Here is a 26357-nt window from a genome sequence, read left to right as displayed (position 1 = left end):
TCAAAGGCAAAAATATATTTTAATTTTCACAAAACATAATAATTTGATATTTTAAACCTTCATAAAGGTGGGTGCATATTGCAGGCTTTGGGAATGGGGATAAATTATATATGGGATCCAGCCGTAATAGGATTTCTTTCTTAATCCAAATATACATACTGAACTGAACCAAAAAAAGGGGACAGAAATGTCCAGTGTGGTGAGTCAGTCTTATTGCCATCTGATGGTTCTGAGATGCCTCAGGTTGTTCTACAAAACAAAACCACACGGGATGCTCTCCCTTCTCCCATCACTGAGCGCAGTGGTTCATTGAAATGCAGTGACACAGAAACACTGTTTGAGGGAACTTGCTCTAAAGAGTTTCACTTTCATTTGCATAGGAAAACTGTGAGAGAAGTGACAGAAGGGGGACAAAAGCCAGCTTTTGAAAATTCCCCCAGAATCCCTGATGATCCAGAAAGTACTTGGACAAGATGAAGTATAAGACATGGGGTGGCACTTGGGGGTCTTCCCCCAACATGAGCAGACTCTCTTCAGCTGGCCTGGCCAAGCACCATCACATGAGCCAACCGCCTGCATGAAATTCATTGCACTGTTTGCTCTCTGTATATCTATGGAGATACAGATATATATAGATACATAAACACAGGGATGCATGCCGCTTTGCTGAAGGAGTTCCTGAAAAACATGAGAATCAAAATTTTAATCATGTATTTGTTGCATGTTCATCCCAGCTCATTATTCATTTATTTTTATCCCAGTTCATAACGCTGGCAGCTACCTTTCAAAATGCAGTCAAGAACTTAAGCAAAGAATCAGAACTCAAGGCAGAAATGTATTCGCTTAGATTTTATAAAGCCTGCTCTATCCAGTTATCTAGGGTGGTTAGTAACAAGGAAATCAGAAGCAAAGGACTTAAGAATCTCATTAAAAACAAAAAAGAAAATAAAAGCTTGAATAAAAACAAGTCTTCCAAATAATCCCCAGACTCAGGAAAAAATAAGTGTTAAAAACTGGGAAAGGGCTATAGCTCAGTGGTAGAGCACTTGCATGCCCAAAGGCTCAGGTTTAACTCCTGACATCTCCAGCTAGATGCCAGAGAAACTCCTTTCAAAAACACCGGAGAGCTGCTGCCAATCAGTGTAGACAGCACTCAGCTAGATGGACCAAAGGTTCATCTGATTCAGGAGACAACAGCTTCTTACATTTTATGCTGCACAGCAGCCACAGAAATACCTCTTTATGTGCCGTTGCAAGTATGTCCAGTGCATAGAGATAGCCACAGAGAGGCTGTTTTCTATGCTCCCGGGACACACTCATACAGGAATAATGCTATCCCACAGTGGTTATGAACTGAAAGTTCATCTGAGCTACAGGATCGGGAATGAAAACTGATGTAACTACAACAAACATACAAGCACCATGTGTGAGTTAACTGCCATTCCAGAAAGCCACAAGGGATTAGGCATTACTGCTGGGGCACATATTGCTATCCATATGCAACACTTGGTCACCTGGTGATGTGTCCACTTCTGACATTGTACCAACACACATTCATGCACCTTAATATATATTTATCTGTCAACCCAATCACTAACAGAATTGGGTCACAAATATTATTTTGTGTACAGGCTGGGGGTGCCATAGAAAAGCAGGTTGTGTAAAGAGACAGTATAACTAGGATAGCATTGAAAGTAATTTTCTACCATGTGATACACTTGGTTCAATCAAAGTTTATCTTCATTATTCCTCGACCTCCTGTTCTTCCTCCTCCTCCTCCTCTTCCATTTCCTCCTCCGAATGGTCCCTATTCTTCAAAGGGTCGCTGAATTCAAAGTTTCCTTCTATGTCCAACACCTGTAGATGTTTCAGCCTCTGGAATGTGCTTTCTTTTACTGCATTGAATGCAATCTTGTTAAACCTTGAAGATAAAAAAGAGAGTTTCTGGTGTTAGAACTTAGTAAGTAGTCCCACTAGAAGGAACCAGTGCAAGTGCTCCTGTTTGTACAATTCTCCTCACCCCCAAGTCCCCTCAATTAGCTGTGGGGACGTCAGGAGAACCACTAGGAGAGCACCTGCAGGAGGAGTGAGGGGGGAGGTTGTTCCATCATAATCAAACTGTTCTAAACCCAAAGATCTACCAGTAGATCCTGATCTACCTTCTGGACAGCCCTGATAGAGACAATCCATCTAGTCTCCTAGACAGACAAAATGAAGTATTTCCTTACAGACTGCATAGCTAAATGATGGAACTCACTTTCACAAAATTTAGTGATGGCTCCCAACTTGGTTAACTAGTCATAATTCAGAATGCATCTGGATACCAGTTGCTGCAGAACATGATTAGGGACACGGGTGACGCTGTGGGTTAAACCACAGAGCCTAGGACTTGCCGATCAGAAGGTCAGTGGTTCGAATCCCCGCGATGGGGTGAGCTTGGTCCCTGCCCGGTCCCTGCTCTTGCCAACCTAGCAGTTTGAAAGCACGTCAAAGTGCAAGTAGATAAATAGGTATCCCTCCAGCGGGAAGGAAACCCTCCAGTTTGCCAGAAGTGGCTTAGTCATGCTGGCCACATGATCCGGAAGCTGTACGCCAGCTCCCTCGGCCAATAAAGTGAGATGAGTGCCACAACCCCAGAGTCGGTCATGACTGGACCTAATGATCAGGAGTCCCTTTACCTTTACCTATGATTCGGAGAATGCTATCATGCTCATGTTCTGCTTATAGGCTTCCCATAGGCATCTAGTTGGCCACTTGTGAAAGCACAATGCTGGGCTAGATCGACTTTTAGTCTGATCCAGTAGAACTCTCCTTATGTTCACATCTGGATTAGCAAAAGTAATCTGAACGTTTGGATCATTGGTCATTTGTACCCTGGTTACCTGCAAAGTGCTAAGGCCAGAATTCAACAATCACACAGCTACGTTCTGCATGACCAAGAGGGCTTTGGGACTTCTTAAATTGCATCTCCTCATGCCACATAATCAACCGCTTATAAAACTGAGGAGACTCTTAATGGCAATTTTAGATACAGCACTGAGTGGGTGGTATTCCGTTGTTCAACTTAACATGCAACAAACCCCACCAGGCCTGTCTAAACACTTTAGGTGTTCCAAAGAAGAGTCTTCTCAGCCTTGCCCTTGACTGGATGCATCTCGGTCAGGCAGGGGAACCTTTCTTCTGGACTACAAACCTGAGATAAATTCCCTTTATGTTGGGTGTGGATTCAAAGGCATTCTCTGGCACTGTGGTAATCTTGTTGTTCTGGAGGTACAGATACTCTAGAGATTCTGGCAAATCAGAGGGAATAGAAGTCAGCTGATTGCCAGCTATGTCTAATATCTGAAAGAAAAAACAGACAGCACAACATTAGTTGGAAGTAATTAATGGAAATCAGTTTGCTTTGAAATGGGCTAGATTGATCATACTGTACAAAAATGTTGAGTACCTAGGCACTTGAAATTTGTGTAAGCAAGGGTACAACTGGTGGAACTCTTTATGCAGGTTCTGCCAACATGCACAGGGTCCGGAACGTAACCCCCATGCAAAACAAGCATTGTGTGTATTGTTTTGGAAAGAACAAATTAGGTAAGGTCGCCTTTAAGTGTGAACTGAAATGGATTTCTCCCCTATTCCCAGGGAAGTATACTAGGATTGCAGCCCAATTTCATTACATGCGCCTGGTGAGATGCCCACAAAATGGTTGGAAGCAAGTTCATTAATGTGGCCACATCAGTGCCCTGTAGATGAATATGTAGCATCTTTCCCTTTCCTAGTTGTCTTTTGCCCAGCTTTATTTCCTTTGGCCTTTGCTTTCACCTTCTCTGGTCCTTTGGATTACAGTGGTACCTCGGGTTAAGTACTTAATTCGTTCCGGTGGTTTGTTCTTAACCTGAAACTGTTCTTAACCTGAAGCACCACTTTAGCTAATGGGGCCTCCTGCTGCTGCCGCGCCACAGGAGCACAATTTCTGTTCTCATCCTGAAGCAAAGTTCTTAACCCGAGGTAATATTTCTGGGTTAGCGGAGTCTGTAACCTGAAGCATATGTAACCTGAAGCGTATGTAACCCGAGGTACCACTGTATTGCCTGTTCTCCTGTGCCTTGTAAACCATTCTTTCAGGTCCCTGTATCTCGTCCTAGTCAATTACCCTTCCTTTTGGGCCACCTAATGTTGGACATTTGTATTGAAATGTGGCCATAGCAACAAGTGCGCAGCAGTCCCAGCTTCCCTCCTTGGTTGCCTCTGCATCAACTTTCTTCCTCTTGGACCATTTCCTGTAGCTTTGTTCTGACAGCCTGGTCAGCTGAACAGTAACAGCTGCAGCTGCTGTTGAATCTGCAGCACGTACAACAGTGTTTGGCATTAGATGCTCAGAATTCTCAGAATTCTCAGAATTCTGGACACGTGATTAGGGCATGGGGAAGAGAATGGCCTAGTGACTTGTGACTTCAAACTATGCATTTGAAGTTTGTTTGCTCCTTCTGTGGACTTGGAGGGCTTTTCCCCAGGCAAAAACTTGAATATTCTCCAAACACAGATACAGTGGTACGTCAGGTTACAGACGCTTCAGGTTACAGATTCCACTAACCCAGAAATAGTACCTCAGGTTAAGAACTTTGCTTCAGGATGAGAACAGAAATCGTGCTCCGGTGGTGTGGCAGCAGCAGGAGGTCCCATTAGCTAAAGTGGTGCTTCAGGTTAAGAACAGTTTCAGGTTAAGAACGGACCTCCGGAACAAATTAAGTTCTTAACCCGAGGTACCACTGTACTGACCTCCTGAGTGAGCTGTCTCACAGTAACCTCTCCAGGCTGGGCCAGTGAGGTCGTTCATGAAGAGCACAATTCACATACTTGCATGAAGCATTTTTACAGAGAAACAAATGTTATTATAGAAGAAAACACTTCTTTACTTGCAAGTAAGTCTAAGTCTGCGTATACACCATACATTTAAAGTCCATGACTTCCCCTGAAGAATCCTGGGAACTGTAGTTTGCTAAGGTGGGGGGGAGGGAAAGGAATTGCATCTTTGTGAGGTGTAGGGATGGTGGAGAAATGTGCTACAAGTGGGCTGAGGACTCAACCAGCCCAGAGTTTGCTTACTTGCTATCTTTGTGAAGTGGTCTTGCTTCCAGTGACTTCCTGCAGATTGTCTCAATATCCGATTTATTTTTATTTTTAGACTATTGTTAACATGATTACATCTTTTCTTATATTTTTAGTCAGCTACCACCACCGTCAAAGTTTGATCTTAACTGTCTGCCTCATTGATTGACTGTTGAGGCAATGAAGTTAGCCATTAGCCAACATTAACATTGATCGTATGGTAATTCAACTCCAATTAACTTACATCATAGGCTATGCAAGGTTCAAGTTAATATAAAATTTATGATGAACATCAGGAATTAAATGAATATCCAATGTGTGTGTGTGTGTGTGTGTGTGTGTATTTATGTATATATTAATAAGAAAAAAGGAACAGCCCATGGGGAGATAATTCCACCTAGCAAGCTGAAATGTTTGCGCTGACATAATAATTTACACATAGAGCAATGCTGAATTCCTCCCAGGCTGATTTTTTTTCAGGACGGGTGATGTTAAATGATTGTGATCATAAAAAATCCACCCTCAATTTGGGAAAGTGTCGAGTGAGCAGATCTTTGGGGGCTTAAATTGCTCCTGTTCTTAGAACAAGCGTCATTCTTTAAATGGTGTCATTGTCTGTCTTCTCACAAATTTATTAAACAAACAATCCCCCCCCAAAAAAATCCTATGGGTATAGGCAAAGCAAAGCTCTGCGAAAGGCAGTGCTCCAATTCCCCCCAATTTCCCCCAATTCCTACAGGGCCTTACTCAAAAGAAAATGAGCTAAATATTAAATTTATATAATTAAAGGATTCTGCCTTTCTGAAGAACATTCCAGACTGGAATCAGCAGACTGGAGAAGCAGCCAGAAGTTCAAGCTCTCACACAAAGATTACTCAATATATTTGGCTTTGGAGAAACAGAGCTGGAAATCATGCAAAAACATCTTTCTATGAAAAACTAGTTCAGCCAGTTTCTGGCTAAATATGCCACTTGGGCACTTTTGCTTTTTGGTCCCAACTGGAGCCAAGAAAAGCAGAGTTGTTTAAAAGGCAAAATAAATAACAATAAAACCCATGGTTGACACCTAAACCCGTATTCATTAACTTACTGTTTCTCACCTGTCTCATCTGGCAGGGGTGGGGTGGGGTGGGGCAGTGTAATAATCTGCGTCTTCAATAACCACTAACTTTTTTATATAGATTGGAAGACCACAAAGTTGTGTGTGTGTGTGTTTTAATGAACTATAGAGCCTAGTGTATGAGCCATTTTAACATATGCCCTCCTCTCTACCGTTTTAACCAAAGTTACAGAAAGCTATACTTAGTGACAAGGGTTTGCAATGCTTCTCCAAAAAAGCTCAGGTTCAGAATCTGCGGGGTCTCCAGGAGAGTTTAATGGCCGTGAAGCAGCCACCAAGAATGTATTTTCATATAACCCTGGTTCTCTAAACTTTATGCCAGCAGGACCTTCTCGATAGATCTTTATGGAAGAGCAACATAAGAAATCTGTGCAGATGCTGGAGTCTTCCATTGACCATCCTGTCTCAGGAAACCAGTAGGTTCTAGAGCTGAGCTTAAATATCTCTGAAGACACCTTTTCCTGAGAAAACTTCTGATATTTTTCTTCTTTTCATATCTGGAAACAGCCCTACAGGCTTGTAGAGTGAAAAGTAGAGATGTAAGGAGGCCGTGACTTCCATTCCATCCTGGGTTCATTGCAGTCAGCACTGTTTCCTTTGCACTACAGTTCAGCTTTCACTAAAATCTATGTTATTATTAGTCTCACTAACTTAGGAAATTAATTACATAATTACATAATTACATAATTAATTTAAATGCATTTCATTGGAAGGTAAATGACAAACACAATACAGCAAATAATGTAATTATGTACATAACATTTGTGTACAGAAAAACCCAATGACACTGAACACTGCTCATATTCACTTACGTGATTTCTGTTCCTAACCTCTAATGAACATGCAAACTGAGGGGATTTTCACTCTTGTTTCTGTTTTTGATGGAATTCTCCAACATCCCACCTGAAAACCAACTTCCAAAACATATAGCTTTTCTGCACCAATACTATGCCATCCTGGTAGAATTTCTTACATCTGTAACTAGCCCATTTGGACCAATCTTCAGATCAGAGGAGATAAATATTTCCCAGTTCCCTGCTTCCATTTCCTTGAGTTTTACACACAGTGTTCACTCTGATCCAGAGATTCACAATCTTAGGTGAAAACTGTACTTCTGCAAATGAAGTTCATTACCTCAAACCAATTTCAAATTTAAATTATTACACTTGAAAACTGAACTCATTTGCATGTACTGTTAATCATATAATTGCTAGTCTTATAAAACAAACTGGGGGCCTTGAAAATCTCTCTCTGAAATGCTATTGTACAACACCAACTGTTCGTCTCTTTATAATTCTTGCCATCCTTTTTTTTTGCGTCTCAACACACCTATGCCCCCCCTTGCCTTTATGTACTGCCCTTAGATCTTGCCCAAGCTTCCAGATTCTGTGGTGAAATAACACAACATTCTACTTCCTTTTCTTTTCACAGTAAGTATACTTGCATAATTCCTTCTCTTTGCAAAATCTATTTCAATTACGGAAGTTGGATTTCTTTGCTGATGTATAGACTTTTTCCTGTGTTTATGTCTAAATGAAAGAGTCGCACAATATCAGTGACATGCTTGTACCTTGAGACTGGTGAGATCCTGCCACGACCCACTGTATATTGAACCGACTTTCAATTTGTTGTTGCTCAAATACAGCTCCTGCAGCTTTGACATCCCAGACAACGTGCGCCTGGGAATAGAGCTGATCTCGTTCACTTTCAGTTTCAGGCTTAGCAGGTTCTTCGGGAAGCCGTAAGGCATGGTATTGAGATTATTGCCTGAAAGATCCAAAGATTTCAGTAGCCTCAGCTTACGGAAAGCCTCCCGATGAATCTGTGAGCTGGTGATCTTATTGTAACTAAGGTTTAGCTCCTCCATAAAATAAGTGGTAGCAAAATCATTTCTGTTAATTTCCGATATCTGGTTGTGAAGAATCATAAGAGTTTTAACCCGTCTGGGCAGCCCACTGGGGATCTTTTCCAGCTGGTTGTTGTACAAGTGGACTGTGTGTAACTTCTTCAGGCCATGGAAAGCCTGAGGGTGGATCCCCCGGGCCTTCAACTTGTTATTGTGAAGCAGAAGGTATTCCAGGTTCTTGATCTGGGTCAATACATCCCTGCCTATTGACTTAATTGCATTCTTCTCTAGGTGGAGAAGGACGATGTTTCGAGGTAAGCCACTTGGGATCTGGGAAAGGTTATTGCTGGACAAATCCAGGTACTCAAGGCTCGAAAGTTTCCTTGGAAGAAAAAGGGGTGAAATGAATGTTCTTAGTTAAACTTTTTTTTAAAAAAATGAATGGAAATCTATAAAGTGGGGTGAGAAACTTGTGCCCTTCCAGCTGTTGCTGGGCTCCATCTCTCATCATCCTTGACCTTTTAATTTTAGGCAAGCTTGCTGGGGTTGATATAAGATGGGGTCTAACAATATCAGAAGCAAGATTAGCTGATTGTTGGGTTCCATCAGCCCCACATGTTCCACCTCCACTTTATAGCCTAACTTAATAACTTAGTAGCTTTTGATTTGAACTTAAGTGTTCTGCAAAAACATTTATGTTCCCTCCTCTAACTACTCAAAGGATCTAATGAAAGACCTCCATACTCATTAAGCCACAGTTTCCCTTTATATCCCAGTCAGGAAACTGTGGTTTAATTGTCAACTCTAAACTAGGAAACAAAATCAGAGTTTGATTCTGGGTGCTTGGAAGCATAGAGTGTGGGATTATTTTCCAAGCTTTGCATTAGCTCAGAAAATGAACAGTTATTTTCAGAGATAACTTAATCGATTTCTGAGTCAATTCAATCGCAGTGTCTAACAAAAATAGAGGGAAAGTTATTCTCATATGCAGCCCTGTTTTGGGTATTAAAAAAAGTGTCAATATTCATATATTGATAAAAATGTTGTGCGTGCCAGCACAAAATGGATGCCATGGGCAGCAAAGAAAGAAGAGGTGGCAGTACTCCATAATACCACAAAAAAACACAGCTTATAGGAGATTGGATGTGTTGTTATTGTTCTTAATGTGTTGACAAATTATTAACAAAGTAGAATAGCTATAAGGCAACATGTGGCTGACATCCACTAAAGAAAATCAACATGCTCACCAAAAGGTTTCATTGTCCATGCCCTCATTTGTCAGTTTGTTGTTCTGCAAATACAGCTCTCGAAGTCCTGAAAGCTCACTAAAAGCTCCTTTAGGAATCTTCTCCAATTTGTTGTTCTGCCATAAGAAACACAGGAAGTAGATCATGAATTTGTTCATCCTAACATCATAGTCCTCAAAGTACAAAGGACATCTTTGAGGTGGTACAGTGATATTAGAGTTGCCAAAAACAGTTTTCTGCAGCTAACAAATTCCTGGATAAATAGAAATGTTTTTAAATTCCTTCTGAAAATTAATAACAATGGAGACAGATGCACCTCACTAGGGAGGGCATTCCACAACTGGGGAACCACCACTGAAAAGGCCCTGTTACAGGTCAGCGCCAACTGGGCAGCCTCTAGTGGCGGTACTACCAGCAAGGCCTTCTCTGCCAATTGTAGGGTCTGAGGTGGTTGGTATTGGGAAAGGTGCTATTTTAGCTACTTGGGTCCCAAGCAATTTGTGGATGATGATGATGATGATGATGATGATGATGATGATTTATATGCTAGTACTGACACCTTGAATTTGGCTAGTACAGTGCTTTCAGGACCTGTGTCACATGGTCCCATTGAAGTACCCCACTTTCCAGCATAGCAACTGCATTCTACGCTAGCTGACAGCTACTAGCTGCAGCCTCTAGACAGCCTTCAAGGGTAGCCCCATGTAAAGTGCATAAAGTAGCAGGTCACTAGATTGTGCACAGCTGAGGCCAGGCTATGCCAGTCCAGGAATGGCTGTAGCTGGCAAACAAGCCTACGTTGGGCATAAGCACTCCTAGCCACAGAATACCTCAAATACTCTTGGACAGAGAGCGCAACCCACAAACATGATAGACAGAAAAACAGACAGACAGCTAGATAGACATGTGGTGATTTCAAAGGAATCAGATTTACAAAGTGTGATTTCCTGCCATGTAAAGAAGCACAATCCCATCCCCAAGGAGAAGAACTACTGTAATAGAATTGCCATCTTACCTTTAGATGTAATTTATACAGTGCTGATGGTAAATTCTTTGGAACATATTTTAAGAAATTGCTGGACATGATCAAGACCTCCACATTATCAGAACCATTGAACATGCTTTCTGGTAACCCAGCATCTTCCAGTTTATTGTTGTGAAGGTACACTGACCTACCGGAAAGGGAAATAGACTAAGTTAGGAATGAGTGCAGATATAGCTACTTGGTTTTGTTTCATAAAGTTTTCTGGAAATGACCTCTAAAAACTGTTGATCAGGAGCTCTTCCTCACCTTATTCAGCCTTGGGATCAATTGTGAGGATGCAGATGGGAAACCTAGGGGGGCTGGGCTGAGCCCCCAGGTCATGTTGCCTGCCCTTGCCTTAAATACAGGCTGATGACTGCTACCCATTGCCATCCTTTTGGATGCGGGCTACTAACCCACCCTGGTTGCTGGAGTACTGAGAGCCCTGAGGCCTCCTAAGGAGCCACTCATTGCTTTTCATTATGATCCACTAGTTTTATTCCTTCAGATCTTGAAACTTAAAGACTACATAAGACTGAAGCTCTGATACTCACCTAGTTTTTTTATTCCTGCCGCAGTCCCAATAGAAAGCTTTACCCCCCAAAACCAAACTCCCTAAACTGAAGGTAACCTCAACTATAAATTGTGGAGGAGACTTCTGTATCAGACTTCATTACTGGATAGAGAAACTGTGGTCCTCCAAATGTTGTTCTACCCATCAGCCTCAGCCAGCATGGCCAATGATCAGGCATGATGCGTGTTATGTAGTGTAGTTTCACCCTGGGCCAACAGGGGGATACTGTATATAGTTTTCACTCAGGTCTGTAGATAGTTTTCACTCAGGTCCGCGCCAGTTATTTTAGGCGGGAACTCTGGGCTATTGTGGTTACAATGTTGACAGCCGGCTGCCTATAAATACAGGCCGGCTAAGCTGTTCGCAGTCAGTTCTATTCCAGCTTACCATAATAAAGAGCTACTTGAAGAAATCGCTGTGCCGGCTGCTATGTCAACCCACGACTTAACACTGGCGACGAGGATGGGATCGATGGACATCAGAGCACAGCCAGATGCGGCCAGCCTCTGAACTAAGCTGAATCACTGAGCTGAATCACAGAGCGAAATCACTGAGCGAAATCACTGGGCAGAACCAATTCAGAGCTGACTGTTCTGGCTAGAGCACTGTGTTCCATCCATCGCCCTTCACGCCGGCATCGGAATCATGGCTTCACTTGTGCCTCTACCGCCGTTTGCGCCAGCCTCTGAATCATGGGACTCCTACCTCGCTCGGTTCGACTGCTACCTCCAAGCCAACGAGCTGACAGCAGTATCAAAGGATCGGAAGCGGGGCCTATTCCTCAGCCTCTGTGGGCCTGAGGTGTTTGAGACGGCCCGAGCGTTGGTTGCGCCTGAAGCAGTCCAGGCAACACCATGGGACACGATCCAAGAGAAGCTCCGCAACCACTACGCACCAAAGCCGTCCAAGATTGCTGCCCGCCATGCGTTCTACCACCGGAACCAGGCAGAGGGGGAGTCAATCAGCAACTACACCACCGCCCTGCGACAGGCTGCAATGCACTGTGAGTTCCGAGACTTAGACGATGCCCTGATGGATCAAATCGTCTGCGGGGTCCGGGACATCCATCTGCAACGGCGTCTTCTAGCCAAGCCAGACCTCACGCTACAGAAAGCCATTGAGGAGGCTGTGGCCTCAGAAGCTGCTGAACGCTCCGCCCAGGAGATCCGCAAGTCCAGCAGCCCGCGTCTTGCTAGGGAGCCAGTTCCGGTGCATCATGAAGAGGCCAGCAGTGAGGAGGCATCCTCCCGTGAAGACGATGACGTGCACCAGACAAAGCGGGAGCGCAGGAAGTTCCAACAGAAGTCCAAGGGCCAACCGGAATGTGCTGGCTGCGGAGGCAACCATTCCCGTGCCAAGTGTCGATTCAGAGACGCCATCTGTAGGAAGTGTTCCAGAAGGGGCCACATCGCTAAGGTCTGCCGATCGGCTCCGTCTGACACCCCCCCTTCATCGACTCGCAAGTCCAAGTCTTCACTCCAGTCTGCCAAGGAAAGTTGTTTCGCTCTCACCAACTGCCGCTGCCCGTCTGGAACCACGATTGGCCAAACCGACTCGCCTACGCGACGCAAGCTGAACGTCACGGTGCTCATTGAAGGAGCTCCATGTGACATGGAGATCGACACCGGGTCTGCCCTGTCCATCGTGTCATGGAGCACCATCAAAAGACTGGTACCCAGAGTGTCCAAAAGGCAACTCGACTCTCACCGCGTACACCTGAGAGACTACCAGGGAAACGACATTCCCGTGGTAGGTGTTGGCCGGTTCCGGATCGCCTTCAAGGATTTTTCGGGCCTGCTCCGGTTGGTGGTGGTCGAAGGTCAGCGGCCAAGCCTCCTAGGGCTAGACTGGTTTGATGCCCTCGGCCTGGAAGTCACCGGCATCAACTGCATCTCTAACGCAGAGACTGAGGGTCTGGTCAAAGACTTTGCCGAGGTTTTTGACGGCACCTTGGGCCAATATACAGGTACGCCCATCTCCTTTAGCCTTGATCCACAAGTCGCCCCCATCAAGCTAAAGCCACGCCGGGTTCCCTTTGCTCTCAAGGCTAAGGTGGACGAACAACTGGACAAACTGATCGCCCAAGGAGTTTTGGAGCCGGTTGACCACACAAAGTGGGAAACCCCCATCGTCACGCCTGTCAAGCCAGATGGGTCGGTGAGAATCTGCGCTGACTACAAGTGCACGATCAACAAGGCACTTCAGCAGCACGCTTATCCGGTTCCTGTTGTCCAACACCTGCTGCATTCCCTGGGTGAGGGTAAGGTCTTCGCTAAGCTGGACCTTGCCCAAGCCTATCAACAACTGCCAGTCGATGATGCCACTGCTGAAGCCCAGACGATCGTCACCCACCGGGGGGCATTCCGTTGCCGCCGGTTGCAGTTCGGGGTGAGTGTGGCTCCTGGCATCTTCCAAAGCCTTATGGAGCGTCTCCTGCAAGGGCTTCCGGGCGTGGTACCATATTTTGATGACTTGGTGTCTGCAGACTCACACCAGCAGCTGTTCGAGCGCCTCCGTGCCGTGCTGACCTGGTTCCAGGAGGCCGGGCTCAAGGTAAAGAGGGAGAAGTGCCAGATCGCCGTTCCACAGGTAGAGTTCCTGGGCTATCTTATCGATGCCTCCGGTCTTCATCCAACCACATCCAAGATCCGCGCTATCCAGCAGGCCCCCACCCCAAAGAACAAAACGGAGTTGCAGGCATTCCTGGGGCTGCTGAACTTTTATAACATGTTCCTGCCCCACAAAGCCACAGTGGCCGAGCCTCTTCACCGACTCCTTAGCACTAAGACGCCTTGGGCCTGGGGTCATCGGGAGACGGCGGCCTTCAACGCGGTCAAGGCTCTCCTTTCTTCAGACAGCGTGCTGGTACAGTACAGTGAATCCAGGCCGCTGGTCCTTGCCTGCGACGCCTCACCTTTTGGCATCGGTGCTGTCCTTAGTCACCATTTTCCAGATGGAAGAGAAGCACCGCTCGCCTACTTTTCCAGGACACTATCTCTGACGGAACGGAATTACAGCCAGCTCGACAAGGAGGCATTGGCACTTGTGGCTGGAGTGAAGAGGTTCCATGAATACCTCTATGGCAGGACTTTTGACCTCATCACTGACCACAAGCCACTCCTGGGCCTCCTCGCCGGTGATCGTCCAACCCCACCGGTCCTCTCACCACGCATGCTGCGATGGACTGTTTTCCTGGCTGCCTACCACTACCGGCTCATCCATCGCGCGGGGAAATCGATGGGCCATGCCGACGCCCTCAGCCGTTGCCCTCTTCCAGCATTTGTGGAAGACCCGGCTCCAGCTTCATCGCTCCTTCTGATTGAGGACCTTCCGGCAGCGCCTGTATCGGCTGCCACTGTGGCCTCCGCATCGGCCCAGGATCGCACCATCAGCCGGGTGCTCAACTGGGTGTGGAGGGGGTGGCCACAAGGGCCTTTTGCATCGGAGTTCCAGCCCTTCGCAACCAGACAACATGAACTCTCAGCTCATCGCGGCTGTCTGCTGTGGGGAGACCGCGTCGTGATTCCCCAGGGACTCCGTCAGCCCGTCCTGGAGGCTCTGCACGTTGGCCACCCGGGAATTGTCAAAATGAAGGCGTTGGCTCGGTGTTACGTCTGGTGGCCTAATATGGACGATGCCATCACTGCCTGGGTGTCCGCCTGTCAAGCGTGCCAGGAGTCGAGGCCTGCACCACCGGCAGCTAAGGGACACACCTGGGAGACGCCAAAGACACCCTGGTCGAGGGTGCACATCGATCTGGCTGGCCCCTTTCACGGCCGGACCTTTATGGTAGTGGTGGACGCCTATTCCAAATGGCTGGAGGTCGCCCTGATGCCCTCCACCACTATCGAAGCTGTCATCCGGGTGTTGCGAGGCCTGTTTGCAACGCATGGGTGTCCTGATGTCCTTGTCTCTGACAACGGACCGCAGTTCACGTCAGGCACGTTTGAGCGGTATCTTTTGGGACTGGGCATCCGCCATGCCCTAATGGCACCCTTTCATCCATCCAGCAACGGGCAAGCGGAAAGAATGGTGCGCTCGACAAAAGAGGCACTGGCGCGCATGGACCGGGGAGACTGGCATGAGCGGGTCACCGAATACTTGTTCGTGCAACACATCACCCCTCATGCGGCCACAGGGAGGAGTCCTGCTGAACTGCTTATGGGCCGCCGCCTCAGGTCACCGCTCGACCGGCTACACCCAGACTTTGCCGTGGCTGAACCCCCAGGCTGTGCCAACGCACCACGGTCATTTGTCCCAGGAAACCAGGTCTTTGCCCGGAACTATGTGGGGGACATCCCTTGGGTGCCAGCCACAGTAGTGGGAGTCACTGGTCCTCGCTCGTACCAGGTGGCACTCGAAGACGGACGCTTGTGGCGACGGCACATAGACCAGCTTAGGCGCAGGGTTGGGGACTTGGACACTACCGAGGTGCCCCCAACTGCGCTTGCGGCTCCAGAAGAGACACGTACAGATGGCGAGGCCCCACCTACACCTCCCTCGCAAACTGCCAGCGTGGAGCCGAACCAAGCCGTTTCAGAACAGACTCAGACCACTCCACTTGCGGAGGCTCCACCCACAGCAGCGGATCCAGGGGAGTTGGTTCCAACGCCACCTAGGGTCGCACCACAGCCTCAGCGAGAACTGTGTGGCCCTCCGGACTTGGCTACCAGTCCCCGGCGGTCTGGCAGAGTTTCCAAGCGCCCAACTTATTTAAAGGACTATGTTGTTGGACAGGTATCACTGTTGGTCTAAGTATGGGAAATGTAACCGATATGCTTTTGTGCCTAATTGAACCATTACGCGTAGTGCTGTATATAAGGAAACCACTACGATTGTAACTAACGCCTTATCTCGGTGGGGAGGGGTGTTATGTAGTGTAGTTTCACCCTGGGCCAACAGGGGGATACTGTATATAGTTTTCACTCAGGTCTGTAGATAGTTTTCACTCAGGTCCGCGCCAGTTATTTTAGGCGGGAACTCTGGGCTATTGTGGTTATAATGTTGACAGCCGGCTGCCTATAAATACAGGCCGGCTGAGCTGTTCGCAGTCAGTTCTATTCCAGCTTACCATAATAAAGAGCTACTTGAAGAAATCGCTGTGCCGGCTGCTATGTCAACCCACGACTTAACAATGCGTGCTACAGTCCAACAAATACTGGGCCGCATACCTGATCTATGTAATCTTCCTTATTCTTGTTTATGAAGTATTTGATAGCAAATCTTCTAGGGGTGATGTTGGGAACCTCTACTCCTGGACAAACGGATCACAAAACCAATGGGCTGAATTTCTGTTACAGTATTCTGTGACACTTTCCAGCACAATTGCTATTTGCATGCAAACGACATCCAGCAGAAGCCACCAGAATTAATTCATCTTCAAAGATAAACAATTCTGTTCCTCCGGCTACAATTTGTAGGCCGCAAGTGGTTTTTACTAAACAATTACTTTCCCCCATCTGCCACAGAAGCAGTGCGACATTCTTCCTCTTACAGTTGCCTCTTAACCCCTCTGTTTACCTCAGGTTTGGCTTCTGTCCGAATGTGAGCTCATAAATCTTAGTGAGATTATTGGCTGCAAAATCAGCACTGATCAAGGTCCTCGGGAGGCATTTCGGAGCCGCCGTGAGCTGGAAAACAAAATATGGTGCCAGAAGAGGATATTGTGGTCTGAGACACAAGGCTTCAAACTGCCACCATTGCCAGTTTTGCAACAAAAGATTATCAGGCTATTTGTTTCAGTGAGGAAACCTAACAAGGTCAAGCTCCGAAAAGTGGAGCTCCCTCACAGCAGTGAAGATTTCTGTCTTCCTCACAAATATAAGTAAACACTGTAGGAAACAGTTAATTTTTTGTTTCAGCATCCCTGGAAGGAGTTTTGTTTGTATTGAGACATATTTTGTTTTGTTAATACTGGGGGGAAATAGTGGATTCAGAGAGTAAATAAATGTTATGCTACGTTTATAATCCTTTCAAGAAATAGTTCAGTGACCTTTCCTGGAAAAATCTCATGAGAAAACAAGAGTATATGACAGGCTCCCCCTCTGAGTTTTCATCAAATTTCTGAAGGGTACTTCTTCTCATGCTATCTTTGAAAGACACGGGGTTTACTTTGTGAGCTGTAACCTTGTCTGCAGGCATGTTGGATTGTAGTGGACAAACTATGAATATATTATTCAATATTTATTTAGTGTCTGTTGGAAGCTGAGCATTGTACAGAACAGAGGAAATACATATTGTGAAAGAAATGAAATTATTCAGAAAGAATATGCTCTTAATACAAATTTGCTTGTGGAAAATTTAAATGTGTGCTCTTCTAATGTAATTTATTTTCAAAATTCCTACTTATGAATCCTGTTAGTTTTAAGATTTTAGTACCGTACTACATTTGACAAGGTGGTTACTTAATAACACTGCCAATAACACAAGGCTGGGGAACTGGATCGCTTTAAGTTTTAACATATATTATCAACAGGAAAGACCCAAGAATTTGTCTCTTTAAAAATAAACAAATTAAAAATGAGTTGGGAAATTAAACTCTGGAGATTCAAATTGCAAATGTGCGTACAATATTCCCACTATATATTTTTTTACGTTCAGCTTATGTAACTTTTAATGCTTTGCTTTCATAGCCAAAGTGGTACTACCAAAAAAAAAATGTATCAACATGTTCAGTGAAGCTCCAAGGTTTACAGAAGTACAAAAGCAATTTCAAAGGGGGGGGGGACCACTGAGGTGAGGGTGATTCACCCAAAACAGTCCAATGAAGACTGAATATGCTCAGTTTTCATAGAATGCTGGTTGACATTTTGGGACAGAAATGGAATCCAGGAGAAGGGCATGGCAGGCTGCCTGGCATCCCAACCAGAAACACTCCACGCTGCAACATTTTGTTGCAGGTCCCACTTCTAATACTGTTTCAGAAGTTACATTTTCTCGGATGAATTTTAGATTTCCTGCTACAGATATTTTTATTTCTGTTTGGCATAGGTATATATTATCGTCAAGCCTTATATGTGGTCTTCTAGTCAAAGTTGCCAAGCACATAACAGTACATGATTCTTGTGAAAGCACCCTGTCTCCAGCATATCCTTGCCCTCATGCTAAGTATGGGCCTTGGCTATACTGCACTGTTTACTTCAGTGTCCTAGTTCTCAGTATGTTCACGGTGGTTCTGAATATGTAGAACTACCAAGCTATATTTGCATGTGTATACCATATTCAAAGTTTTGCTTCTATTATTGGGATACAATTTTCTTCTGCAGCAGGAACAGGGAGGTTAATGGCCATTTTATCACATAGAGCTGGGTGGGTGGGTGGGTGGAATTGGACAGAAACGTTCTGGAATATTAGTCACAGCCTGGCTCGTGTTCTTCTTTTTTTTGCAGCTGTTCACTGCCAAAACTGTTACATGGAAAATTGCTGTAAATGGGAGGAAAGGACATGATGTTACTGGAGAAGCAGTTTGATACTGCACCTAACCCACAACAGGGTAAACTCATTTGAAAGAGTTGGTGGAGTCAATGCAGTTTCCTTTGATATGATAACCACTCAGATTGTCAATGATCAGCTACTGCTACACCAATACAGTCAGTGCTGTGGAAAATGGAAGTTTCAATGGCCACAGCTATGGAACACCATGAAACTGTTTACTGCTGTCTGTCTGTAGCACGTCACGGTCCCTACTGCATCTTTAAAGTTCTAACACTCTAAGCCAAAAGAATACAGTTGAAAAGCAAGCCACTGTCAAACTACTCTTTAGTTACGAAGAAAAGGATGATTCAGTCTCTTTCAACTCATGTCAGTTTCACAGGTACTTTTTCATAAGTCCGTTCTGTCTTGTTTCTGAATTCATCAGCATTTCTAACTTTAAAACATGCGCATTTAAATAAGTATTTTTCAACATATTGTCTCACAAAATATTCATTTCCAAATGTATTTTGTTCTGAATGGGCATTTCATAAGTTTTATATGTTTTTCGAGCCAAGAATTGCATTGCAACATAGATAACTCTGTCCTGATACACACATTCGTCTCTCTGGGATCAGTCAGTTCATGCAAATAATGAATTTCTCAAGCAATACTAAATGAAGAAACTAGGTAAAGTGTTTATCTCAACCAAGGGTGGGGAACCTCCAGCTCAGGGGCCAAATGTGACCTTCTAGACCTCTCTCTCCAGACTCCATGCCATACCCCTCATTGATTTTACTCCACACACTCCTTGTGTGCTCTTGCCTGCCCAGATTGTGTCCTTGAAATGTCATCACTCTTCTTATTTGCCTGGGTGGAGATGGGGGTGTAAAATCCTGTGAATACAGTATAAGTCCAAAAGAAATATCTATTGCTCCCACCACGGTTCCCCATGAGGGAATGTGGCCCTTGGCTGAATGGATTCCTGGTCCCCAGTCCATACACACATAACCAACAGCAGCTCTTGTAAGACCACATTTGCTTACCTGATTATTGGCAAGATACAGGTAATTCAAGTTCTCCAGCTGGTCAAACACTTCTTCTGGAAGTCCTTCAAATAATAGGAATATTTTGACAATTAGTACCCCTCAGGAGTCGCCAATGAGCAACTAAATCTATGATCATCATTCTTCCCCTTTAAAAAATGACTAGAAATATCAGATTCGTATTTAATTTTTATCTTTACGTAAGTTGGAACCCAAAGAGCTACTTTAGGCACACCCAAAGGTTTCACCATTTCCAGTGAGAATTTCTTTCGTGTTTTGAGCAGCAGGTCATTCCAGATTACAATTTGCTTTTGAAAGTCCCCTCAGTTTCAAATGTAGCTTCCTATGCAGCTCCCCCCACCCCCGCCCCAAATATAAGCCAAAGCCCTCTTTGACACATAGAACTAACTGTGAGCATGCTTGCATCCCAAAATAAAAACAAGTTGTTACAAACTATGAGGATTAGACTTAGCCTTTAAGGACCTGCAGAGTAGGCTGGTGTAGGTTAACATTTTTACTTGTGTCCACAATCAGGGTACTATTTTCTTTTTACAGTGAAGCATTTTCAGTGGATCTCTAAAGACTGACATGTACATGAAGCCCATGCTATTTGGCAATGCCTGCCCTCAGACAACCAAAGGTCTCCTATTCTTTTAAATGTGGTCTCCAGTAAAAGGCTTTTACTGAGAGTGTAGACCTGAAGTTTCTCCACCAACTGAATTTTTGGAATGGGGAGCAGGGGGAGAATTCACATTCACATAGAAGGAAGCAACAAGGTGCTTTCAAACATAAGCTTGGACCATTAGTTAGTTTTCAGTCCCAGACTTGAACACACATAAGCACACACCTGGATTCTCCTCAAGATTTCTTAATTGTAGCAGCATAATTTGGGAAGGGGTGCGGTTAGAGTTAAACTATAGTGCGGACGTGACCTCCGAAAATTATGTCAATCTGCTGCAAATCATCCAGAGACAAAGGCAACACAAAGTGTTCCACCAGCATCCCTCTCTGCTCCTTTCCCGGCTTCCTTGTTAATTGTTTTGCCACCACTAATGATCTGTAGATCTAGTTACAGATAGGTAGCCGTGTTGGTCTGCCATAGTCAAAATAAAAAAATTCCTTCCAGTAGCACCTTAAAGACCAACTAAGTTAGTTCTTGGTATGAGCTTTCGTGTGCATGCACGAAAGAAGTGTGTATCTGAAGAAGTGTGTATCTGAAGAAGTGTGCATGCACACGAAAGCTCATACCAAGAACTAACTTAGTTGGTCTTTAAGATGCTACTGGAAGGAATGATCTGTAGATCTGTATGTACGTAGCTCTTTTACATATTGTGCATGTGGATAGCACCAAACTTATAAATTCCGGAAATTAGGGCTTCACAATACTATCAAGAGTTAAGCCAAGGAAAGGGGGGATCAAATTACATTTCACTCCTCCTAGTGGGTGATATGCAGTGTTAGTCACTGGCAAGCATCAACATTCCTCCTAGTCCAATGAAAGACAGCGAATCAGGAGTTAAGAGGCCAGTCTGGATTTTTGCAGCTTACCTTTGGAAGTGAGTCTATTATTTTGCAAGTTGAGTGTTTCTAGCCTGTAAAGACGTGCCAGCTCCTCTGGAAAGATTTCTTCTATCTGATTGTTCTGAAAGAAGTGAAAAGATTTATCAGGACCTCGAGACACATGGGAACATTCCCTATTGAAACAGAAGGGCGCTTCCGAGAATCTTCACCTGGATTTGAATGGCAGGATCGCTTCTCTCTAAAATGGGCTGGTGGGATGGAGCTGTTCAGCCTTCTGTCCTGCTGATGCAGCTGCTTTGGAGCACAAGCTTTTGCTTGTGCTGCAGCAGACACATGCACAGAGAGAGAGCACAAGACAGAACCAGGCAAATCATATGGGCCAGAATGACAGAGTTGCTTTAGAGGCACCCAAGAACTTGGACTTGCCCAGCTGATTTTGTAAAAAACGAGTATTTTCTTTTTGAAGTGCAAACACCCACGTCCTATTTCAAACTGCTTTGAAAACCCCCTTCAGCTCAAAAAGAAGGTTGTGGCTGGCTATTATGTAAGCCCAAGCATTCCTTAAGCATGCAGACAAGTCGTGCAGTTCTTTGGATGCAGGCCATAGTGGATGTGGAAGATTACTGAATTTTACAACGTATATTTGTGCAGAATTTTGCATCCTCACAGATAATATAGCTCAGTGTCTAGGGGCACTTCCAGCCTGAATCCTGCAGCCTGACAACAGCAACACTCACATGACATTAAATTGAGGATGTGGAGGACTTGCACAGCAACCCCGTCTCCCCAAAAGATTGGACTTTTTGCGATTAGAAAAGTGATGGGAAAATACACTGGGAAATGTATGATAGCACTTGCTTTGATGCTGCATTATCTAACCTCCTGCAAATAAGTCAGAATGAATGTTCATTAAATAGCTGTCATTTAGTCTCCCTGCAAACAAACCAGGATGAATGTGCAGTAAACAAGCTATCTGGAAGCACCCTGTATGACTAGTACAATAAGCTAAGAATGCCTTAGCTCACACTGCACTCTTCCACAAATAGGCCACAAATCAATATTTTCATAATACCTTTTCCTTTAGCCAGACCTGATACCTTTGCTTTAGGCCCTGTATTGTACAAACATCATTACAAACAGCTACAAGAAAACTGTGGGCCTGATCCCACAAACAGTTTGCAGTCCATGTTTAGTTTTACAATACCTGTAAGGAAAGGTGGCTTGTCAATTCTGGTACATCTATGGGAAATTCTTTCAGTGAAAACCCTCCACAATCCACAATTCCTTCTGGATTGCAAGTGCATTTTTTAGGACAATCTGGAGCCAAAGAATTACGTTCTGGGTCGATTAGTTCCGATGAATCTTCTGGGAACTCATTGCTGTCTGCATTCTTCCGAGCTTGAATCCTGCTGGAGCTAAGTGCCAAGAGCCATAGCACAGGGAACAGGGACCCGAACTTTAAGTACATTTCCACTGAAATCAAGGAAACATCAGTGAGTTGGGGATCTGTTAATAGCAGCTCTTTTTAAAGGTAGGCTTGAACCTCTACAATGGCACAAAGGAATATGGACACCTGACAATTCATTTACTACCAGACCCTGAAGATTAAATGCTTGGCAGTGTGGCTTAATTGCTAAGTCACTGGAAAGGGACCTCCAGTCCATTGGCTCCATCATGCCTGGGGGTCGGTGGGTTCTGATTTGGCCTGTGAGGCCATTTCACCAAGCCATGCCCACCCCACCCCCCACCCCATATATGACAACATACAACTGCACCTGCAAAGAAACAGTCAGAAGTCTTAAAATGCACTTCTGATTGTCCCTTGGCAAGTGGAGCTTGTATTTAATGCTTTTGAAATTTGACACCAAATACAAGCCCCACTGGGATTCTTTCCACTGAGGAGCTACCAAACCATGGCGACACTCTGGAGTTTAGGAGTTTTGGAATGGGAACTCCAGTCTAGCTGATCCAAGCAGGACTTCAACCTTTGCTTGGATCTCCCTTCTCAGTTCAGCTTTGCAGATGCCTTCAGGAGTTGGGGACCTCAGGGCTGGGCTGAAAAGATTCTCCAACCTGGTGCTAAGTCACAGGTCGACATAGGACGATTTGCAAATACAAGAAGATGCTTAGCTTTCTCCCTTTCCCAAGTGGGGTCACCAGAAAGAAAAGACAAAAGCTTCTTTACCTTAGCAGCTGTGCAAAAGGTGAAATGTTGACAGCTGCATGTTTTCTTATAGCTGCAGCACTAGGATTTGACAAGTGACACCCCCCTCATTTGAAGCTCAGTATGTCCAAGACTGAAATTCTCACATTTCTTCCCATTTTCTCTTCTCCTTGTATTCTTTCCTTATCAATTGACAAAGTTGCCATCCACCCAGTTGAACAGACCTGTTGCCTTTGTTCTCCATACTCAAGCCATAGACACGGCGTGTTGGAGCAACAGACTTCAGTCTTTCAAATTTCACCAATACCCTGTGTAAGGCCAAAATTCGGAATGCACCCCCTCACCTTCCGTTCTGCTCAATCCACATCATAGCAACACCCTGCAGCGCCCCCTAGGCTCAGAGCCCAGTGTGGCAGAACCAGTCATGCTGCCCTAAACCCGCTTTTGTTGTGCTGCATCACCTGTTGCAGCATTGCATCCTATCTGTTCCCTTGCAATCACTCTGATCTGCATCTTTCTTGACTAGGCTACTGCATCCTTATATTTGGTCTTGCACTGCCTCACCTTGGTCCCTTCACCTGTATCCTGCACTTGGTTCCCAAAATCATTCACCTCTCCCATGTGTCCCCAACTCCTTAAATCGTTACAATAACATCCTGCCTGTTCCCAGGTCCAGCACAAACTCCTTGCCCTTGCCTCTACACCACTTCATTATCTTTCTTTTTCACTGACATTCCTAATACATCCCTATTGCCTGCAAACTTAGCTCCTCCTGTTCCAACACCTGGGTGGTGCCGCCTCTTGTTTCTTTCCAATCCTTCCTTAAAACCCACGTCTTCTGTAAGTCCTTTCATACAACCTTCTGATTGTCATGGCTCACTGTAATTCAGCTTGTAACTTTATATAACCATGTGCAACAGATGGCCATCTGTCACATATGCTTTAATTGAGATTTCTGCATTGCAGGGGGTTGGACTAGATGACCCTCAGGGTCCCTTCCAATTCTGTGATTCTATGCCACCAAAACAATTGCATGTTACTTCCCTGTTTATTGTTTTCTCCATTTTCAGAGAGAGAGAGAGAGAGAGGCTTTTGCCCATAACAACTCAGTAAGCATGTGACAGAGCAAATAGTTAAACCATTGTCTGCAGAATATCCCCAAAGAGGAGGATTTTGTTCTGGCTAAGTTTCACAAACCAGATCCAAGCTGTTTGTTGTCAACAATCCAGTTTCTATCATCAAACCTTAAATGACTTCCTTTTCTGGGACTGCAACACCCACCACTGCATATCTTCCTGACATGCTGTGTATGCTGCAGCAAATTTGTAAATTTCTGAATGTGTAGGATGAGTATTTGATTGCAATTGCACTCACTTCAAAGTGGGAGCATCTCATTTGACCACAGGTGTGCTTTATTGGAGTATAAAGTCATACAAAGATTATTCAATTTTCCTTTTGGCAGAGTTTTGCCTGGTCCACTCCACCATGAAGCTAGAAGGAACCCATGCCACTGACATCCATCTGTCTTGAGCTTTTGTAGCAGTCACTACTCCGGTACCAAAGAAAGACACTTGGGATAAAAAAAACATCTGCTGGCAAGACTGACAAACCCAGCAAGCTATTCTGATTTCTTTTGCAGTTTGAAGAAAGGCTTAAGATGAGTTTTCCCCCCTCCTCTTTAAGTTGTTACATAAACTTATCCTAGGTTTGTTGTCTCACTTTGGCTTCATCTCTCAAGTCTCTGCAGAGAGCCCACCAAAGTTTGGCTCAAATCCGGCGCCTGTCTCAGCAAAGTACAGCAAGAGAGATGTATAAAGTTTCTTCTGCTTAAGAAGCCAGAACATACTGGTTTTGTATTGAGGTCCAGAATAGCATCTCTGCCTCCCAAAGCCCTGTATCTGCAGCACCGGTGGTGAATTATGTGCCCAGCAGCGCTTGGAAGGTTCAGGGGTTGTTTTCCAGAAAAAGCAATTAGACATGCACAGTGCCTGTGGCTCTCTTGCTGTGAGGCACTGTTACACCCTCCAATTAACAGGTTATGCATGTTTAGGTGTGCATAACGAGTTTTCAAGCAGCCGCGGCAAAAACAAAAAATCGAGGAAGCTGTTCTCTGTCCTCCAAGTTGTCATGCTATTATCAGAGAGTAAAAAGTGCAGAAAACAAAAACTCACCTCTGTTTAGCTGGTAGTGATGAGTGTCTGGAGAAAAGCGTTTCTCTTGTTGCCCCCCCAAAGGCTCCGCTTGCTCATGCCATGTCAATTACACACTCGAAGCGCCGAACACTTTCCCCCTTTCCCAAGTCAGATCCTTTCCAGATGTGATCAGCAGAACTAGAAAGGGAGAGGGGGGGAGAGAGGAATAGGCAACTCTCTCTCCCAAAGAGAATTTCCTGTCCTTTCCTATGCAGAGAGGAATTTTCCAAAGTCACCATATGGGAAAATGTAAGAGAAGAGAGTGGAAGAGGGGGCAGGAGGCAGAAGAGGAGGGAGAAATTAATAGCTGTATGTATTCAGTGGCTTGGACAAAGATTAAACTTCCAGTCACTTTTTATCAGCACAACTTGTAGGAATAACAAGGAAAAGGAGAAGGAGCAGCAATCTATACATGAGGCGGACAGAGCAAAGGGTTTCAAAGAGTGTGTGTTTTCTCGACAGTCCTGCCTTCTGAACTGTTTGACATTTTTGCCTCTACCTTTTGGTGGCTACCCAACTTGGGCTGCCTGAATAAAGTAATATTCTTGCTAGTTTTTAAGGTGTCACAATATTTTCTCTTTGTTTTTGAATTTTAAAAAGGGAACAGATGTCATTCATTCATTCATTCATTCCTCCCATCCCTTTCCTTTGGGTTTTCAATATACTGACAGGTCTTTATTATGTGAGACTTCAGGCAACTTAGGATTCCCCTCAGTGGGACATTTGCCTCCTATTCTGTTTCTGCCACTTTTTCTTTAGGATACCATAATCAGCAGCAAGCACTATCTCCACATTGTCATTTTTTCCATGGGAGAGCTACGTTTTCTCTGTAATGTAACATGATTTGTGAGCCACAGTCACAGTGGCACTTTCAGAGACCATGCAAATTTAAATGGGAAATTTCTTTCACAGAAACGGCATGGATTAAAAGACACCATACACTACAAATAATTTCCCCTCTTGTAACCTTAACATACCTGTGAGAAGCCTGCAGGAAACCACTCCCCTTTGGGTCCTTGCTGGGCATCAAAAATTCCTCAGTCTTCCTTTCCCAATTCACATGAGCATTTGCTCAGACTAAAGTCTTATTGTTTCCTCTCCCTCCAC

General features: G+C 44.8%; 1 protein-coding gene across 5 annotated transcripts; it reads right to left on the bottom strand.

The window, feature by feature from the left end:
* On the bottom strand, positions 1 to 26357 carry PODN (podocan). 5 transcript variants are annotated; one of them, XM_083510098.1, is made up of 12 exons: positions 26228 to 26357; positions 25230 to 25388; positions 22099 to 22367; positions 20922 to 21015; positions 19374 to 19438; positions 16438 to 16547; positions 10335 to 10491; positions 9320 to 9435; positions 7797 to 8454; positions 3194 to 3342; positions 1707 to 1921; positions 1 to 678 (listed from the first exon to the last, which is right to left on the bottom strand). In XM_083510098.1, exons 3-11 carry the CDS (start codon positions 22360 to 22362, stop codon positions 1744 to 1746), a joined length of 1791 nt encoding a protein of 596 aa, XP_083366224.1. In that variant the 5' UTR covers positions 22363 to 22367; positions 25230 to 25388; positions 26228 to 26357; the 3' UTR covers positions 1 to 678; positions 1707 to 1743. The 5 variants fall into 5 exon arrangements, with proteins under 5 accessions (XP_083366224.1, XP_083366223.1, XP_083366225.1 ...); XM_083510097.1 differs by having other exon boundaries at positions 25230 to 25457; positions 26228 to 26346; XM_083510099.1 differs by lacking the exon at positions 25230 to 25388 and having other exon boundaries at positions 26228 to 26309.

Source organism: Podarcis liolepis (assembly GCF_965112155.1).
Source record: "Podarcis liolepis genome assembly, chromosome: 6".
Lineage (NCBI taxonomy): Eukaryota > Metazoa > Chordata > Lepidosauria > Squamata > Lacertidae > Podarcis > Podarcis liolepis.
Note: the sequence above shows the minus strand (reverse complement) of the source record. Positions and strands in the feature narration are given on the sequence as shown.

What these genes read in the sequence shown, in the direction of transcription:
- PODN (XM_083510098.1), bottom strand. Translation starts at nt 22,362, where the DNA reads ATGTACTTAAAGTTCGGGTCCCTGTTCCCTGTGCTATGGCTCTTGGCA. An exon ending in GGACAGAAGCCAAACCTGAG is followed by an intron (nt 10,492 to 16,437) that starts GTAAACAGAGGG and finishes CCTTTCCGGTAG; the next exon opens with GTCAGTGTACCTTCACAACA. An exon ending in ATGGACAATGAAACCTTTTG is followed by an intron (nt 8,455 to 9,319) that starts GTGAGCATGTTG and finishes TTTTCTTCCAAG; the next exon opens with GAAACTTTCGAGCCTTGAGT.